This window comes from Aulostomus chinensis, chromosome 13 (assembly GCF_037954235.1).
Source record: "Aulostomus chinensis isolate RoL2024-O1b breed Wild chromosome 13, RoL_Achi_v1.0, whole genome shotgun sequence".
In the NCBI taxonomy this organism is placed as follows: domain Eukaryota; kingdom Metazoa; phylum Chordata; class Actinopteri; order Syngnathiformes; family Aulostomidae; genus Aulostomus; species Aulostomus chinensis.
The window spans coordinates 13,886,901-13,907,226 of record NC_141332.1 but is presented as its reverse complement, the minus strand read 5'-3'; the positions used below and the strand labels follow the sequence as shown (position 1 = coordinate 13,907,226).

Below are 20,326 nucleotides of genomic sequence, written 5' to 3'. Positions count from 1 at the left end.
TTTTAAACGAGGATTTATTTCCTTACTTGCTTCTTGATTGCTTTCTGCCAAGTAAACATTGTTTGCTGTTGAAATGTTGCAGTATTTTTAGTAGAACCAACTTGAAACAGCACAGTGCTTAAATGAACACACATCATAGATTCACTATTATCTCACACTGAGATGTTGAACCACAGGCTACATTTCAGCGTATCTTCAGAAAACAGAACCCACATTTTCTCACTTTTTTACAATGGCAAAAAACTGTCGGGTAAGAAGAAATAAAGCAAACAACTGCACAGTTCGAGTGGGATGCTTCATTCAGTTACTGATTGACAATGCATGCTTGCATCTACACAACATACAGTATAAAATACAATCATAGTTGTTGATTAAAAAAATCAAACCCCTCTTAAGCCCCTATAAAATAAAAATCAGATGAATACAGAATATTATCTTTATTATAAAACCATAAAAATATCTCACAAATGACAAGTATTATCAAAAGCCACAGTACTTTATTATAATTACTATGATTATTTTAGCATGAGTGACCCTTAAATAAACTATAAGTCTAAAGGAATGATGTACACTAAGGCATGAAGTAGTATGAATTAAGTCTGATTATGTATCATGAAATAACTTTGGAAAGTTTTCTGTTAAACAGAAAAAAACATACAGTATATTTTAAATTAAAATAAAATAACAATAACAATGGAGCAGAACATAGAGAATTAAATCAAGTCACTATGAGACAGATAGGAATTTCCTTCTGGTAGCCTTTGCTAAGTCTTGGGTAATGGCTCACAAGGCACAGAGACTGCATTGCAATTTGCAATGAAACATGAAATTAGACTTTCATATCTCAGAGACTATCTGGGATGAAACTTAGTTCCTACATTTGCCATTACACTGAGTATAGGATCAGTGAAACGTCCCTATTGGACTTAAGAAGTTCATAAAACAGGAAAAGCAAGAATCTCCGTACTCATGATTGGGTACATTCGTAATGCACACTTGGTCCACATATTGCACAACTATAATCTCTTCAAAACACCATAAAATGATTTCGATTAAGGCTTTCCTGTGTATTTTTGGCTCATCTCAGATATGCAAAAGGCACAGCATGTTGCTTTGGATGTTGCTTTCATAGATCGTTCTGCAAGGCTCACTGGCACTGGCACGTCCTCAGCAGTGTATTGGTTGGACTTCACATTTGTCTCTTATAAAACAAACAAAAAATAATAATTGTACCTATGACCTTCCCCTTTAATTTGTCCCTCTCTCTCTCACTTATGCATTCACACAAACACACACCTGCATGCATACATACACACAGGTAAGCTTACACACACACCGACACACATACAAAGCGTTCAATTGCACTGTAAATCTATGAGCCTCCTCTCTGCTCTCCTTTGTTTTGTCATCTGGATTTATTCCACGGTCACAGACTTGGCCAAGTTTCTGGGACAGTCAACCTGCAAAGAAAAATTTATTTCTTTTAGAGCAAATAACCTGCGGGTGTGATCAGTGACTGCGGTGGTACTGTTCATCTTTTGATGCACCATGAACATCGATATCAGGGTGCAAGTAAAAATAGCTCACTAAAAAAAAAGTGTCATGATATAGATTTGGTGTGTGATGCTGCAAGAGTTTTTTTTACGCAGGCCTTAACACAACTTTCAATGTATTAAGAAGGAGCACACATTGTGTTTGTGTTGAAACAAGTGCACATTTTCAGACTAAGGAAAAGTCTACAGTTCCCTAACTAACTGACCCTTGAAAGAATGTGCATGTGTATAAGACAGTTAGATGACACAGAAAAACAAAATATGAGTTTTCGTTCACTCGTTTTCAACTATGATGTTACTGACACACAATAACCATGGTAACCAACTGTGGTGCATGTATTATTGTCATCAAAATGCTGCGATCTTCCTATTTCCAATTCATATCCTGGTTATTTCGACATATGATCGAGTTCTTAATCCAATCTGGAGAAAAAAAATCCATGTGCTTTTTTTCCCCCCTGTTTTCACATTCAGGTTGCAAATCTGATTTGTGCTACATGCGGGTAAAGAAAAGTGGAAATGAAGAATTTTAGGGATAAAAAATGCGAACTGTAGGTTACAACTCAGAGTGGTACATCGGGGGGATTATAGGTCTGCTGCATGTATCTGAACATATTGCCCACATTAGTACACAGCAATAGTAAAGTCACACACAAATGTGAACGTCTCAGTGTGCAGGATGTTCTAAAGCGTACTTGAGTTAAACAGTGACTTAATATTGGGACTGGTTGACATGAACACGGAAAAAAATATTGTTATGAATCCACAATATTTACTCATGTGACATAGCGCTGTCTGAAACATCTCATTTGAATGTATGAGGATAAAATCAAAATCTAATCACATCTTTAAAAAAATACTTGTTTGGACATAGTATATTGTGTACTTACATCATATCCTCTCAGTACAGCCAAGTGGAATGACAGGAGCTGCAAGGGGATGACACTGAGGATGCCCTGCAGACAGTCGACGGTATGTGGCAGTTCGATGGTCTGGTATGCATTCCTGGTCACATCAGGGTCGTCTTGGCAACACAGGATAATGGGCCGACCCTGAAAGGGAGAGGAATGGATGCTGTGTTGAGTGTGTCTGTATCTGTGCATCTGTGTGTGTGTGTGTGTGTGTGTGTGTGTGTGTGTGTGTGTGTGTGTGTGTGTGTGTGTGTGAGATTACTGTAGCTCTTATATAATTGATTTACCCTGCACTTTTCCTTACACGATCATCTGTGCAAATCACCGGCATACAGCTTCTGACTACGCGTGTTAAATCTTGTAAGTGATTTTTTTTTTATACCTTTACAGGCCTGCAGAATGTATGACATCATCGCTGCTCGAATGTGATGTTTGTGCGAATGTGAATGCAAATGTATGTGGATCTGTTGTTTGTCCATGACCTACCGATCGGGCAGTGACTTGTTGCAGAGCATTCTGGCACTTAGTGTAGCACGCGTCTTTCATGATGATCATGATGACTGGCATGTCTTGATCGATGAGTGCCAGTGGTCCGTGCTTCAGCTCACCGGCCAGAATGCCCTCTGAGTGCATGTAGGTGATCTCTTTGATTTTCTGTAAAAGAAAAGTGAGGGTAAAGCTGGCTGAGGTCATTATAATGACATCATGAGTCTTACATGTCAAAATGCTATGATTATGGACTCACCAGTGCCCCCTCCAGGCAGGTAGCATAGTTGAAACCTCGGCCCATAACAAGCAGAGACCTTTGCTGGTACAGTTCATTGGCGATGGCCTTGATCTTCTCATCCAGGGACAACACCTTTTTTATCAGTTCTGATACATGAAGAGCAAGCAGTCATATGGAGGTGAGTTATGAGACTGTACTTACTAGACTGATAAAAATCTGTCCGTCTAATTTTGAAGATTTGTTAAAACACTGACCAGGTAGGTCCCTGAGGCTGTTGATGATCTCCAGTCGTCTCGGCTGTAGGGAGAGTCTGTCCTCACTCATCATCAAGCCAAACATGATGAGGGCCACAAACTGACTGGTGTATGCCTGGGTCACAGAAAAAACAAAGACTCAGTTACCCAAGATGCACTGAGAAGTGTGCTAGGAACCCTGGCCCTGTATATCTCAGTTGCACAGCTCTATGTTATGGCAGGGGAAAAAGTGTCAAGTAAATGTGTTGAAAAGAGTTCAAGTAAATAAAACAAAAACAAACAATGGCGAGTAAAAAAGATAGATAGGTAGCTAATTTGCAAGGTGTTAGGTTTGCAAAACTTTTTGAAAAATAGGAAATTATTTTGTCTCTCTGATCACAAAAATAGGCATGAGGGTTTCTCCCAGTGGAAGTACAACTTCTATCTATGCTGACAAATAAAAGTTACTCACTATAGCTTTAAGTGTGACCACTGTGCAAGGGAGTCATTTTCATCTGAACGTTGCAGATATTCTACCTTGGTGCTAGCCACTCCAATCTCAGGCCCTGCGTTGACATGGACTCCACAGTCTGTTTCCCTACAAATGGAGCTGCCGACCGTGTTGGTGATTCCCACTGTCAGAGCGCCTCGGCCCTTACAGTAGCGCAGAGCCATCAAGGTGTCTGCAGTCTCTCCTGAGGGACAACAGGGAGTGTAAAGGTTTGATAATGATGCCGAATCAAAGCACGTTCAGAAAATTAAACCTGAGGAGACAGAGAACATGAGCACTTAGGGAGTGTCGGAATGTCGAGGTGCGTTGTTGTCACCTGACTGGCTGATGAAGAAGGCAACGTCGTCTCTGAAAACAGGCGTGTTGCGGTCCAGGAAGTCGCTGGCCAGCTCCACCATGACGGGCAGCTCTGTCAGCTCCTCCAGGATCTGTCTGGTCTGAAAATGATTCAAACAAATGTAGCAGCTTCTTCAATCATCAACATTTAGTCTCTCGATTCAAACGGAAATATCTCGTAAGATAACTCAAACTCGCACTGATCACGAAATCTTTCACAATACGTTTTGACCGCTGTGCTCACCGCCACTGCAGCATGGAAACTGGTGCCACAGCCAATCATAATTAGCCGTCTGCAGCGTTTGATTTCTTTCAGGTGGTCCTTCAACCCTCCGAGTACCACTAAGGGGAGAGAAAAGAAAATGTAACTTTCCATTACATGACAGTCGCTATTAAGTGCAATTTCAATTAAGTTATTGTCTTACACATAATGTCTTGGAGTAATACATGATACAAGTTTATTAAGTTTTATCTAAAATCATTCTGTATACACTTTTGTACATGTAGAACTGGAAAATCAAAAGAGAAACCTGAATGGATGAGAGGAGAAATATAGGTAACACGGATGCTTCCATGAAAGCGTGTACCGCCTGTTACAATTAGCATCTAATTACGCTATGAGGTGCATGAAAAATGAGAAGGTGAACTGTGTGGCAAATGATAATGAGCAAGAGAGCTCTTTATTTTTGGAAGCAGGATTAACTTTGTTAAATGGATTTAAACACAATAATAAACGTCTGAGCCCAATGAGGATACAGGAAGTCAATGTGCCTAGACAAACACTGTGACCGTCATTTATTTAAATTATTCTAAGAATAACAATTAATAACTCTGATGGTCAGTTTGAAGGCCCCTGGTTACCTGCGTTGGAGTCTAAACAAATCCGGCCTCTCATTGTGTTGACCACCGACTCGGGCTGCTCAAAGATTTCCTTCTGCATGTAGGAATGAAAGTTCCCTGCAAAGGGACGAGAAGATTAAGCACTCTGGATCATGACGCAGGTCTAAACCTCCAGTTAGCAGTATTTATTCACGTATATATGTTCCACATCTCTCAATCACATTGGTGACGAACGTAAGCTACAAGTATGAAGAGACTGAAACTACTGACAATATATGAATAAAATAACATCAACTAAGACTTTGAGCGGCATATCTACAAAAATGCACCACACATTGAGGGAATAGATACTGGAGGATAGTGATGTTTGCTTCATTCTTTCTTTCGTTTATTGTCTCTGAATTTGACAAGTATCTATTTGACTGCAGAAACAACATTAAAATACAGACACGCTCTCTAGTGAATTACTTATTTAACTGCGCATAAAGAGAAAATGAAAGAGGGAGAATTAAAAAGTACACTGATAATTAGGCTTATTTGAATCAGAGGAAGTAAAACACCCGAGTTCGCCAGTTTGAATTCCACTCTGTGGCCTAACTGTCGATGGGTAATGGTGCCTCAATCTACAACACAAGTTATGTCTTGGTTGTTTTAAATATCCTCGCACATTTTGCCACTCACATTCTAACACTGTATGTAAATATAGGTTCAACGTGTCAATACATAACCAAAGTGTGTACGTGTCCAAGTGCTGTCAGCCATGAGAGGCGGGAAAGCCCCTCATTCATGGAGGGAGTGCTGAACAGCTGCTTTGAGTTTCAAAATATTCAGCCAGCAGAGGGCGAGCAAGTATAACTTTATTATCAAGATAGGTTGAAGGCTCTGTGCTTATACTGTAATCGTAACCTTGGATCTTTTGTGTTTAATGTGTTTAAATCGTCCCCGTGAGCTTCACTAAACCATCGTCTGACCTTTCATGATCTGTTGCAGCTCCATTTGTAGGGTCTGGATCGCCCTCACTGGATCCTCACCGGCCTGCCGGTTTATCCTGTGGATGGAGAGATTCCCTCTGGTGACCACGGCAATGTCGTCATCCTCCAGGTACAGCACTTTGTTGGTGTGTTCAATGATGGCACTACGAGTCAAAGAAAACCAAGATACATTTGTTATTTTCGAGGTAGGAATCAATGACGGGAAGAAAATGTAGGATGACAGACAGCCGGGGTCTCACCTGGCGTCAGAGGCAAAGTAATACTCCACAGCCCTGCCATTCCCCACAGTTATTTCACTGGAGCAGTCTGAACGGTTATGGCTGTTCTTCTCCTGGACATCCTCCTTGAAGAGAGCTGAAGGGTCAAAAATCAGAGGTCACGGGTCAGAGGTCGCTCAATGTGTTTGAGGCACTAAAACAATCAAGATGTGCCCGTGGCATGAATCCTTCCTCTGAACTTCCAGATGTAGAAGAATAACTGCTGTGGGAACAGGTTTGACGTGTTGCGTTAATCTTATTCTGTGCTGATACGAGCAAACATCGAGATTAGCTGAAAGTAACATCACCATTCAAAAAGAAGAGCCTTAAGCTCCTTTGCATTAGCGCTAAACCAAAAATGTTATAATTTGTTTGTCTTTAGCCCGAATCAGTTTTTGTTAATTACTGAGTATTCAGTTAGATGAAGAAGAAATGAATTGTGAAGGATAATGTGCTTAAGGTTTCTAAACAGATGTTTTTGAGAAGATATGCTGTCTTTCTGCTAAATACATGTGGCTGGCTCTTTCTGTGATGCAGGGAAAGATCTTAGTGAGCTCAATTCATTTATTTGTGAGTACCTTAAAGGCAAAATACCATCTTTTCTTTAAGCTTCGCTTTAAATGCCAAATGAGACAGAAGTAATTGGACGTGATTTGTTCTTTACATTCTTTACAGTGAGATTTGTTTGAGGCAGCTGTTAGTTTGGACTGTTAAGACAAAGAGTTCACGCTGTCTTATTTGATGATTTAATAAGCTGCAAAAAACTGACTCAAGTAAGCAAGTGCTAACAATACTAGCCACCACACAACTTCACCAGGTATGAGGATAATTATAATCTCATAGAATTTTTAAAGAGTGCAAAGGCAATGAAAGAAGGTTTTTTTTATTTTCAGCTCTTAAAGCGGCACACCCCGTCGTCTTCTCTTCCGAGCCAAAACCACCTAACTCTGCCTTGAACTTTGGACGCTCGTCACTTGAGCCATTAAGAGTCATAAATTATCAGTAAACTGATTGAGCCACAAAGACACAGTCATATACACGGTAGAGACACAGCAGCAGCGAGGAAAAGGTAGTCGATGCCTCCGGGAGCGAGAGAGATGTTCTCATCAAAACGCGTATTTTGAAATATCACTCAAACACCGCCTCTAATATTTGCTGAGACACCGGGGCTGAAACCAAATTCTTAGCAGGAAGCGTGTGAATGAATTCCCCGGGGTTCACTTCACTTTAAAGCTACACACACAGGGAAACCTGGAAACTCTTCAGGAAAATAGCTTTCTAGGAAAGTTCTTGTCAGAATGACTGCGCAATAAAATAACAGAGCAACAAAACGTCCCCCAGTTGGCTAAGAGAATCAATTTTCTGACAGCACAACTGAGACAAGCAACATAAGAGCAGAGAAACACATTTCTTTATAGCAAACTTGCTTACTAAAAGTCTTTCGTTGCGTGGATGAATGGCGTCTCTGTGCGCAGTGAATACTCTTAATTTTCTGTGTATCCTGTTGAATTACACACTTTTAAATGATCCCACTAACAAGTGTTGGCTGTGATGCAAGAGCCTCATACACTGTAGCTTAGCAAACCAATGAGTCTCATGATTGCACTCCAGGGACATTCCCATCATGACTGTAAAATACTGTGGGTTTGATTTGACTCCTTAGAATAATGCTACGTGCAAAAATTTTATCAAAATTTTTCAGTATGTCCATGGCTGGAATGAATGGATGTGTTTGGAGTTGAAAGACGATACATTTGATTATTTTTCTTAATACTTTTATATATACTTCCTCATTTAGAATTGAACTTTGCCAAAAACAGAGAAACAAACCCAGCATTTTAGAAAGCACTGAGTTATGAATCTCCATATCTAATTTTTGTATGTCGGTGGCCTCAGTGGAGGGAACCACAACCCTATTAGTCCCAGCGCCACCTGCTGGCAACAGGAATAATATGTTGTTGTTTTTTATATACTTTGATCCTTGAAGGCTGAGCAGATCCACTGCAAATCTAATCAGAGCCACCTGAAGAACTTGGTGATGTGTTACTGTGAAGACTGTGAGTTTTCAGTGTAACAGCGACAAGGTGCCATCTAGTGGTTGTGGGAAGTTGGTCTGATGTAACAAACGTTTTGATTTATGTCCACATCCTACTGTGTTGTCTCAGATATGCGCATTCTCTAGCACAACCCAGTGCATGCATTATTCTGTCCCTTCATGCAAAAACCAAATATTGTCAGGTTTCATCACCTCTCCCTCTGAGTAAAACTTCACACTCCAGGGGGTGCAAAGGTCCGCTCATCACTGCTTTAATTAGGGCCCAAGTACAAAAGTGCCAGGGGCCAAAAATTCCCCTTCGTGCCTTATTTGTTCTCTATTTTCTAGTTCAAAAACAGAATCCAAACATTATCAAAGATAATCGTGTGTGTTGTCAAATTTAACATACTAATAGAAATCTTTAATGTGTATACGTGTGTGTGTGACAGTGAGTGTAGGTAGATTTAGGGTATTGTTTGAGGTAAGTGGACGATGAGGAGAGGAAGAGCTCTCACCAGTGTTGTACTGGACAGGGATGTGCTCCGTCGACAGCTCATGCTCACTTCGCACACCAATGAGCAGTGGACTTCCTCTCCTGCAAGGGGGTTCAGAAGGGGAGATTAGAGGATTATGCTTTATACTACACACAAATACTGACTCTTTAGTTCTGAATGATGAAATTTCTATCCCACTGTGTTATCCCAAACAAAACAGATGTTCCCTGGCACTCGCGAGGGCCTCTCCTCCCCTTTCCTCCATCGATGAATTCCTCTCTTCCCTGTGCCACCTCCAACTCCTTTTTACTTCACACAAGAGTTCCTCACTCTAATTTGAAAGTGTCAGACCAATCCGATATTTGACTTCATCCCTCATAGCTCCTGGATTACATCTCTCTGCTTCCTCATTGGCTACTGATTTCATACGACCATCTCTGATTGGCTGTAGATGCAGCAAAGGTGCATGTGATCTAACAGGTGATGCTAGCTTCAACAGAGCAAACAGAAACCTCTTCATGGCATGCAAGTTATTATGAGAGTAAACTCTTGAGAAACGTCCTCTCCTTCTCTCCTGCCCCTCCCATTTGTCGGGCTAGATCCATTTTTTTTTCACTCTGGTGAAGCTTCCACTGGGGCTCGGCTACACTGACGCAAGACCCGTTGGTTGTTTTAAGGGGTGTGGGGCGTGAAAAGTGAGGCTTGCAAACAGAAACATGTGGTCGCTATCCAATACGATATTTTCCTGGAGGGAGAGAAGGGAAAGCCAAGGAGAAAAAAAGGGGGGAAGCAAAGGGATGAAAGGAAATGAAGAGTAAGTAAGAGACACTGGAAGGACAATAGAAGTCCAATTTTTGCCAGAAATTGTTCAGCGAGTGGTGCTTCGTATCTCAGATAATTGGCACGTACAATTTCTGTCAGGAATCTACTAAAACAGAATAACTGCTCATTTTTGTTGGAAAAAGGCAGCCACAACAACAGTGGTTGTATAGACCATAGGTTTACTGTTCCTATCTTTCCCCCTTTCTTTACCCCCCTCCCTAATCTTCCTCTAATCTTCTCACTCTGTTGCTCCGGCAATCTCTCTTGCCCTGATCCATGACGCATCACTAAACCAGGTAAGGTATAAAAATAAGATAAAATGATGGGGAGTGATTAACCAGGGGTCTTGCTGGCAGGGGCATTTCCCAGAGCTGAAACAGGAAACTCTCTTCGTTAATGAGTCACAGAGAAGCAGGAGGAGGACCAGCAGCCCAGAGGCCCCGCAGAGCAAGAGAGAGAAAGAGGGAGAGAGAGGGAGGGGAGGGGTGGGGTGGAGCAGGGGGAAGCTAGATTCTGGGTCTTAAGGCAAAGACAGAAATGACACATGCACTCTGACGGGAATTCACACATGAAAGTGCAGAGTCATAACATCTCGTATGTATTGTATGTTTGCAAAACTTAGCAACATTCAGTGAATCAACGGGGGCAAAAGAAATTTACGATTGCTTAGAGCTGTTATAACCGGACTGACTCATCTCCAATGAGTCTGGATCTCTGAACAGATATGGACCATAATGTGAGGTGAAACTTCATAGTGTGTGTGTGTGTGTGTGTGTGTGTGTGTGTGTGTATGTGTGTGTGTGTGTGTGTGTGTGCGCGCGCGCATGCGTGTGCTCATGTGCCTGTGTACTAACCTGGTGCAAACGGCCTCTCCAGGGAAATGACGACTCTTGAACACCAGAGCGAAGGCCCCCTCCTGACAGAGATGGAGGTGAAAGACCCAGTTAAGAAAACAAGTTGAAATCTAAAATATTAAATTCAAATGTATTCCTTGGAAAACAGTTCACTGAGCTGTTTCACGAAATCCGGACACAAACAAATGTTTTTTTCTGCTCCTGTGGGATTTGGTAGTCGTGGGTGGGGTGCGGCTGGATGACGGGAGGGAGTGGGTTATTAGAGGAGGGGGGTTAAAAGAAATAAAACTTCTATTGTGTAACATCAGCTGTGTTTCGAAAGCAGTGACTGCAATGCTGCCCAATGTGGTTAGAGGCAGAGCTATGTGCATGTGTGTGTGTGTGTGTGGGGGGGGGGGGGGGGGATAGTGGTTAAACATGTCATGGCTATTACACTACAAGTAGGTTTAACTGTCTGGTGTGCATTACTCCAAATATCTGCTAGTTCTTCAGCAAAGACCCAAAAGTGTGAAAGTCTGGCAGAGGAACGTCACACAGTGGAAAACCTCGCCCCATCTCCCCCTGAAAAATCAGTTCCTGCAAACAGTGATGTCACTCATCATGCTGTTACAGTGGTTGCCATGGAGACTGTTATGTGATGCTGTACTGTGTTTTAATGGACAGGAAATTTTAACAGTTTCACACACTTTACACTAAATGCGTGCGTGCGTGCGTCTGTGTGTGTGTGTGTGTGTGTGTGTGTGGGTGTGTGTGTGAGAGACTGAACCATAACTAATATTGTGAAACATAGCTCCAAGATAATGTCATTGTTAGAAACCAAACCTGGATATAAAAAAGTCTCCGCCTATCAACAACCAACAACAAAACAAAGCTGACAGAGCTGAAATGGTGATGATGACGCGTGAGCCGCTCACCAGCTGCTGAATGACCGTCTCGACCAGCGTGGAGAAGGAAACGCTGTCATTCTCTCGGTTGTCGTAGACGTATTTGATGAGTTTGGGGATCACCTCTGTGTCCGTCTCTGACTCAAACGTATACCCTTTGGTGATCTGAGGAGGAGATAAGGAGGTAAATAACAACAACATGTATCTACATAAAAACACTTGGGATATGATTTTTGTATTGTGTTTCTAATGCCTTTTTAAAACATTTATAACATTTTATAAATGACAGTTAGAAAGGACTTCTGCATTTTATGAGACGCCACCTCAAATGTTAAGTTACACAATGTTCCAGGTATCTGAGCAAATAATTAGGGCCTGAGCCAGTCCCTGGCGAAGACCCTATTATGTTTTTATTTCTGTTGTTTGGCTTGTGGGTGAGGACACACTCCTGAGGACATCAGTAACTAGTTTTAAATCACTCTTATCACTCTTGTTATATTTCTTTTATCATATCTGATTAAAGCACTGGTTTGTTAAGTGGGGTTCACTGGTATGTGTTCTGAACCAGTCTGTCATTATCATTGACTTCATCAGTAGTATCCAGACTTGGACGAAATACTGAACATCTGTAGTTGGATGAAAGTATAGCGTTCTATGCTTCTTTTTTTTGGCTAAATTCAACATTGTGGGACTGGGCTTCACAAATGTATTAAAGTATATTAAGTAAAAGTACATTCAGCTTCAATTTAGACATGAAAATACTGTTTGAGATTGTTATTGACATTCGGAGAAACCTGTGTTGCGGTGTCACAATTTCCTCTTGCTTTAAACTTCCACACTTCCAGACTCTCCAAATTGAACATAAAAAAATGTAGTGGATGGATTTCAGTTAAGAAGTGAATACTTTGAAATGCCCTGAGAAAGTATTTATCCTCCTGTTTAAGTTGAATGGTATGATAGCAAGGGTGTAAGTTTGAAAAGAATAATTTGCTCATGAGTGAGTCGATAATTATAGGCGGACAGCACCAGGCCAAGCTGCATCTGCCAAAGCAAATACAACATGAGCTAGGAGATTCATCCGGTTCCAGCCTACTTACAATGGAGCTGCTTTTTTGTAGTCAATATGGCTGCCAACCAATTGCAAATGGGAAACTGAAAACCATGAAATATGGACGAAATAAACACTGCAGCAGACAGAGGTTTGGAGAGGTGACTGTTAACCCGAATGAAAACAAAACGGGATAGACGGATGGCGAGCGCTGATTATTATAACAATTTATGTGTGCGCAAAAAAAATGTAGGTACGCTTTAAACAAACAAAATAAAAGGTATAACATTAGTTTGATCCATTGATACATTTGACCGTTTATTAGAGAAATCTGCTTTTTCTACTTGTGCTATTTTCTACTTGGAATGATGCAGTTAAACATTCAAAGTGGAAAAGCAACTCAGCAGTTTTTGATATAAATACAACCTTGAAAATAAACCTTTTACTATTCTTATGCACTTTAAGTTCTACTTATAGTTAAGTAATATTTCAGTAATATAAGTATTCTCTTTTAATCCCCGGTTAAAAGCAGAAATAAACCAAATACCACTGGTAGTACCATACTACATACCGTATGTCTGTGTTGTTCTTGCGCTAATGGCTTAGATGGTTGCTTGGGTGAAATGGAAGCCTGTAACTGGACCTTGGACCTGAGGCGCTGGTCCAGAAAGACACTCAACAACACTGAAAGTCATCCCCTCATGTTAAGACTTACCAGGTACTTCTTCAGTTCCTTGTAGTTGGTGATGATCCCATTGTGGACGACAACAAACTCTGCAAAAAGTTGTAGAGAGTGAAAAGATTAGATTAAGAGGCCAAAGGTCAAGAAGTAGTCTAAGCCAAGTTGTACCTAGAGTCATCGTCATTTTTCTACTGTCACAATTTGTCACAGGCACATTCATAGTGTTCTTTTTGGCAGCGATTTGAAATGTAATCTTAGTCAGTGCAGCCCAAAAATTCCTTCACATCACAGTTAGTCATCCTCATCTGTTTTTTATTAAGTCCTTTTAAATAACTGATAGTAAAAAAAATTTAGTCCAAGTCAAAGAAATCTTGAAATTTTAGTCTGGTTTGATTAATGAAAACTGATGATGTTTTCTTTTTTAATCAATGAAAACTCTATTAACATTTGAACTATTTTAGTCGATGAAAACTTACGACAGTTCAGTTTAAGTCTATTGACCTCAATGTCTTGGTGATGAACCTTGATCAACCAGACTTTGTCTGTATAGCACTTTCCGTAAAACTGTTTCATACAATAATAACCCCCACACACAAACACACACATCAAAAGCAGTCAATTTTTAATAAATAAAACAGTGACCTAAGACTAGTCACTGAACCTTAACTTAGAAACCTAGAAACCTAAAAATAAAGGATAAAATCAATCAATCAATAAAAAAACAGTACATGATAGGTAAAAGGATTTAAAAGGATAAGATCATAAAATAAGTTATTAATAAAAACATTACAAGTAACACTATTATATTGTGATAAAATGGGACAATAAATAACAATCAAAAAGTGATACACCAATTAGTAAAACAGACTGAAATTTAGATAAATAAGTGCATCAAATTCAGTTAAAAGTCAGACTAAAGAGGTTGGTCATGAGTTGCTTCTGAAAACCTCTGCACTCTGTTGCCCGCCGGTCTTCAGGCAGGCTGTTCTACAAAACGTGGACCACAGTAATAAAGGGAGGCCTCACCGTGAGTTTTTGTTCTAACTTTTGGGATTATTGAAAGTCCACCACTAAAGGACCTTGGGGTTCTAGAGGGTTCATTTTACAAAAGCCAATCTGATAAATAAGACTAAGACCATTAAGAGCTTTAAAAACCAATGAAAGGATCTTTAAAATTAAATCTGAATTAGACAGAAAGCCATAGTTGAGATTTCGAAATGGCTTTGCTCTCTTTCTGGTATGCTTCAGTACATTACATATTCAACTGAGTTTAGCAATAATTGCAATTACTGCAAGTGCAAATACTTTTCATTGGAAGACCAGAAAGTAGAGCATTACAGCAGTCGATTCTGCAGTTGACAGCATGCGTAAGTGTCTTTTTGTTAGCTCAAGAGAAAAATGGTAGCACTCTGATCCGTGACTGGGTTTCTAAAATACAGTTAAAAAGGGAATCAACTGTGGAAGTCAACACCATGCTTCTTGGTAATGTTTCTGAGTGGCAGCATGTAGAGATTAAAGAGTGGGGGGTCTAAAATTAAACCATGAGGAACACCACAATCCTTTTTATAGCTGCCTAATAAAAATTCCTCCCCATGGTTACAAATAAAATTTCAGTGAGATAAGATTTAAACCAGTTTAAAACAGTATCAGGAACACCAATCTGAGTTTTAAGTCTGTCTTATGTCCTAATGCGCTGTGCTGGACAGCAGATTTTTAATTTCTCACAGTATGTTGACAAAAAATCAACACTTACATGTTAGAGTCATTTTGCTCAATTTGATTATTATTAGAACCTGAGCCAGAAGGTACTTCAGGCAAAGACCCTATTATTTAAGTCTTGTTTTTGTTGCTGAAATCTGAAACTGGGTAGTCAAACCATCGTAGTCTAGTTTTCATCAAAGAGATTAACACTCCACTGTAACATCAGCTACACCTGGCGATCTTAACGGTGCTGCACTATGATATCAAAAGAAGGTCACTCAGCAGCAGCAGCAGCAGTTAATGGCCATGTAAAAAGTCGCGCGTTTAGCCTTAACTATGATAACACAATACACACATTTTCCTTGATGACATGGAATAAATAATGAACAAGTAATAATAAACCAAAATGATCTAAACTAATACACACAAAAGTAACTTGTGACTGATTTGTTTGATGGTGATTTGAACTGACTGATTATTTATATAAAGACAAGTTATATGACTGACACACCTATGAACACTAATAGCGAGGGGTTGGGTTTCTATCTTATTACAACAGGAGGTGTGTAAGGTGTGTCGAGCACATACTTTACAGGCTAATATTAACCTTCTCCTTTAAAGCATGTGTTGTTATTGTAGGCTGACAACCAAACGACAATAAACATGATCCTCTAATGTTGAACTGAAGCCACTATGACCATTGATAAGGTTTATCAGGATGCATTCATTCTAAATGGGGTATGAAAGTACCGTTATCCTTGCCGGAGCGATGAGGGTGGCTGTTTAGAGCGCTCGGTTCGCCGTGTGTGGCCCAACGGGTGTGTGCAAGACCAAAATGTGTGCAAAACTTCTCGTCCAGGTCCAACGAGTCTTTCTCTGAACAAAAAAAAAAAACGCAAATTAAAAATGAAGAAAAAGACATCCACTGGCGGGGAATTATTCTTTTCAATATATTTTGAACCAAACACGATGGGGACAATACAATAACCTGCTCAGATAACAAAGAATCAGCTGTGGAATGGAACCTACTGTACAGCTCCTCATCCAAAGCCTTGACCTTCCCCTTCTTCTTTATCAAACAGATAGTGTTGCCATCGATGTCGGTACTCTTGTTCGGGCCGTCCACAGCAATACCTGCAACCAATCAGGAGGGACAAGTTTCACAGCCTGCAAAGGACCTCTTAGATACGTGGCTGCATCCTGCTCAAACAGGATGAACAAATACATACATGGGTGTGTACATATTATGCACACGTGTATGGGTGAATGCAATAATATCCAGAATGTTCTCTATCAAATTGCCTACAGCATAAGGTTCGGTGAGAGATTTTGGTTTCTACCGTGTGCATGTAGGGTATGTCTCCCTATGTCAGGTAGCTGAAAAGTAAGTGTCACCTGTAATAGCAGTCACATCACATTCCATACTGTTCATGACTGCGGTACTACCACCATCCCCTGTATCATCAAATAAACTGAATGTCATCCATTTTTGCTACAGGAAACACTACACTGATGGCAAGTGCAGCTTTTAACCATGAATTACATATCTGTATGTTTCAGGGGTTATTAAAAAAAATTGAAAACTCCTTGAAAATCATGTGGTCAAATGTTCTCCAAGGAAGTGACATACAGCTGCTGCCAAGGAATATGCTTCTGTGCAGCGTGTGTGTGCATGTGTGTGTATCCGTGAATATGTGTACGTGTTGAAAGTGGTGAAAGTGGGTGAAGCGGAGCCTTACCTGCTGAATCGTAGCCTCTGTACTCCAGCCTCTGCAGGCCCTTGACTAGCGTCTCAAATATCTCCTTTCTGGTGCGAGGCACTTGATAATTCAGGTAGGCAAAAATGCCTTTCAGAGAGGGAGAGCCAGAGTTATCAAGACTGATATTGAAGTATTACCAGATGAAGATACAGCTATTTATATATTTGAATAGACAGTGGCCAATACGGCTATTCAATGACATTAATATCTATACCAATGACTTCTGAGCGTATGAAGTACAGAACTCAAAAACTCAGGTCTGCAACAGTACTGTCTTTTAAAAGCAGTCTAAACCATCTATTTTAGTTAAAGTGTGGCTAAGGTAAAACCTCACTGTCACTCCATATTAAGAACAAGAACATGTTCTCATCCTATGTTCTCCTCCCAGACCATTTCTTAAGCAAACTGAGCCTTGTTCATGAAATGTTTTTTATGCAAAAATTCATTACTAAATGTTTTTTTTTTGCCCTTAATTTAGTCTTACAGCAATAAAGCAAAGCCTGATGGTGTTTAAACTCCTTGTTCCTGACATCTGTGGTGTACATCTTGAACCTGTCGATCACTCAGACTTGCAAAGACTTTGATACGCAATTTACATGATAGACATCAGGAACAAGGAGTAGCAAACAGCCATCGGGCTTTTCTACATACCTGCGAGACTACAATATGAACCTAATTTTTTTTGAAAAAGGTTAAAAGGGTTTGAATTATGTTTAAGAATAAACTTGTGTATAAGAACGTTTCACAAGTAAGTCGATGCTTGTCAGATGAAATGTGCTTTATCAATAAATTTGACATGACCTCTTTAGCACTAAAGGTTAGCCAGATCATCTTTTAAGCTTTACACTTTTAATCCTCTACAAATGTCTCTTAATGTACCCAAGAAAAGAACACACAACTGCAGCAATGGACGTTAATTACACCAGTCATTAAAGATTTAAAGTAAAAGTTCTACACTAAAGAACGCGAATTGTGCTAAGGCCAGTGTGTGTGTGTGTGTGTGTGTGTGTGTGTGTGTGTGTGTGTGTGTGTGTGTGTGTGTGTGTGTGTGTGTGTGTGTGTAAACAGGAATGTTCCGGGCTTCAGAGTCTCCAGCAGGCACACAGCTGGCCATTGACGGGCGCACATAGCGCGCAGTGTTGGGGCGGCCAGGTAGGCAGGCTGCGGTAACGAGCAACAGAGTCACAATCCGACTATTACAGAACGACGTTCGTCCGGGTACGAGAGGCTAACACGAGCTGTCAAACGGTGCCACATGAACGTAGCTGTGTGTTGAGTTTAGTAAATGTCACTTAAAAACAGGAGGTCTACACCCCCCCCCCCCGCCCTCTCTCTTTCTGCATCTCTCCTCAAACGTGTCGCGTAACTTTCTGCCGGGTACGGAAAAAAAAACACTGACACGTAGCAGTTGTGCGATAACTTTACGGAAATCCACACCGTTCAGAAAACCATAATTAGCAGCGGTTCGCCCGCTAAAACTGTGTCAATATTAAGAGAATGACATGAAAATAAAGCGTTACAGAGATAAGAACCTCTCAGATTTCTCTCTATCGCTGCTGGCTGCCCCGCGCTGCGGGAGCTCGTCACGCAGCTGAGTGCGTAATGAAACCCACAGAAATGTAGTAAAAACAAAACCAAACAAAAACAAACAGAAACAAAACATCGGCAAACAAATCTTACGTACCGCACATGGCTCAGCCGTTGCTGTCGTTACCGGGTACTTGTCAAAAAGTGATCGAACTGTACTTCCCGGTGCGTCGGACTGATGCTTGTGCGCGTCCCGTGTTAAATCCAGAGCGACTGCACACTTGCACTAAACATTTTTATGGTGTTTCCCGGAGAGACAACAGCCCCACCTCTCTGGACACATCCCCCGGCCCCGCTGCCTCCCAGGTGTTCACCACTTCATCTACACTTTCCTTTATTTGTCAAGACGCTGAGTGACGTCAGCGGCATTGAAGAGTTTGTATAGAAAACTGCGGCGAATATACGCAACTATTACCTTTTGTCATTCATCGCAAAAAGGTGGTTTCTTTTTACTTCTTTGTCTGTACGACCTTTTTCGTCACATATTTGGAATAAATCAGAGCCTGAAGTCCTCCAGCAGGCATCTTGAAGAGGAGTAGGACTGTGTTATTTAGCTTCATTATAAACACATGCACAATACATGGATCACGATAACATATCGTTATATAAAGATATACGGTGCAATACAACACAATATTGCACATAATGTGATACTTTGCATAATTTATGTAAAAGAACCACTGTCTGACTCAGTACTTTTTTTTTGGTTGTCTTTAACCAAACTGCACCAAACATCTGCTGTCTACACTAATATTTTCATTTACATCCTCAGGAGTGGAGGATTCTGAGGTTGGAGGTGGAATATCAGAGCACTATCATGAAAAGATGATTTTTTTTTAAATGTATTGCCGTTGACTGCATTGCCTCAGACTTCGAGTTAAAATCGTGCCTGAGAGAATAAACTGAGGGCTGAAAAGTCCTGCTGTACCACAGCAAAGTGGAGCATCATAAATGATAGTCATTGTCTCTACTGATGCAAAACCAGTGTAGCTACATACTCTGCCACAAGTCGTCCTTCTTTCTGCCGCTTCCTGGATCTCACTTTCATGACAAAATGACAACCTGAAGGACAAACTCGAAATTTCAAGGCAACTTAATAGCATTAGATTTCGGCATTTCAAGGCCAACTCCTTATCTCACACGTTGGGATTCTTTTTACAAATATTAAAGATAAATCATCTAAACAAAAGATAATTAATCACCACAAACGGTAGTGTTTAAGCCAATCCAACCAGTGAGAGCACCCCACCAGTGTCCTAGCCCACCAAAACTGACCTGGGCCTTAATAAATATTATTAATGGCTGAAGTGAAAAGGACTTTATAGAATTAATCAATTCAGGAAAAAAAAAAGTTAGTTGACATAATAATATGATAGAACCTCCTATTTCTAATAACTGAATACAACATGACACGCAGTAGATTTCCCCAAGGGTGAGTTCAGGAAGGGAACAGTGCACTGATTTATGAGAAGAGGTCAAAATGCTCTTATGCAAGAACAGTTGTGTAAGTACTTAATTAACTGGTCGCACTCATAAACACAGCACCTGTGATCGTGTGGGGATTTCTTCTATATCAATTCTGTTTGAAATCACCAGAACTGTGGGTTCTCTAAAATTTAGAACGATGGGTTCTCGTGAAGGTGCTGGATGATTCAGCATCTATAGCTGAGCCGCTAACCATCCCCCGGACCGTGAGGGCGTTTCCAGCAATGCCAGGAAGAACTCATGAAGCTCAAGTTGTTATGACCTAGAAATGAAAGAAGTTAATGTCACCTTGCCACTCCTTTATTCAGTGTTATTCAAGAACTACTTTTTAGTTTGAATAATAACCTCAATTCTGATTTATTCCTCTTATGTTCTTTCATTCTGAAATGATTCTTTCATCCATGTGTACATGGGAGTTTTTCAGTTTTCTTTTTTCAGGACATGATTCACTTAAAGTGGAAAATGTCATTTTTTTCCAAGATACCGGGAAACATAATGAGAGATTACCAATTTGTTATAAATAATATGGAATGAATCTTAACATTTCTCTCCGATTGATGAAGATGCAATGCCAAAGCTGACTGGAACAGTAAAATTATGTGTTCGGCCCAGGA

At 40.5% G+C, this 20,326-nt stretch overlaps 1 protein-coding gene across 1 annotated transcript; it reads right to left on the bottom strand.

Annotated features, from left to right (window-relative positions):
- Nucleotides 1–228: 228 nt before the first annotated feature.
- On the bottom strand, nucleotides 229–18,493 carry gfpt2 (glutamine-fructose-6-phosphate transaminase 2). Its single transcript, XM_086222608.1, has 19 exons — nucleotides 18,325–18,493; nucleotides 16,620–16,727; nucleotides 15,910–16,014; nucleotides 15,631–15,756; nucleotides 13,213–13,271; nucleotides 11,480–11,614; nucleotides 10,566–10,627; nucleotides 8,911–8,990; nucleotides 6,343–6,457; nucleotides 6,083–6,246; nucleotides 5,133–5,228; nucleotides 4,516–4,613; nucleotides 4,252–4,372; nucleotides 3,962–4,119; nucleotides 3,446–3,560; nucleotides 3,210–3,337; nucleotides 2,951–3,118; nucleotides 2,444–2,605; nucleotides 229–1,460 (listed from the first exon to the last, which is right to left on the bottom strand). The coding sequence occupies exons 1-19, from the start codon at nucleotides 18,329–18,331 to the stop codon at nucleotides 1,416–1,418; spliced, it is 2,052 nt and encodes a 683-aa protein (XP_086078734.1). The 5' UTR covers nucleotides 18,332–18,493; the 3' UTR covers nucleotides 229–1,415.
- Nucleotides 18,494–20,326: the final 1,833 nt, after the last annotated feature.

Coding starts and splice junctions, on each gene's coding strand:
- gfpt2 (XM_086222608.1), bottom strand. Junction 13,272..15,630: donor TCGCTCCGGCAAGGATAACG/GTACTTTCATAC, acceptor AACTTTTTGCAG/AGTTTGTTGTCGTCCACAAT. Junction 3,561..3,961: donor TTGGAGTGGCTAGCACCAAG/GTAGAATATCTG, acceptor TCTGTGACCCAG/GCATACACCAGTCAGTTTGT.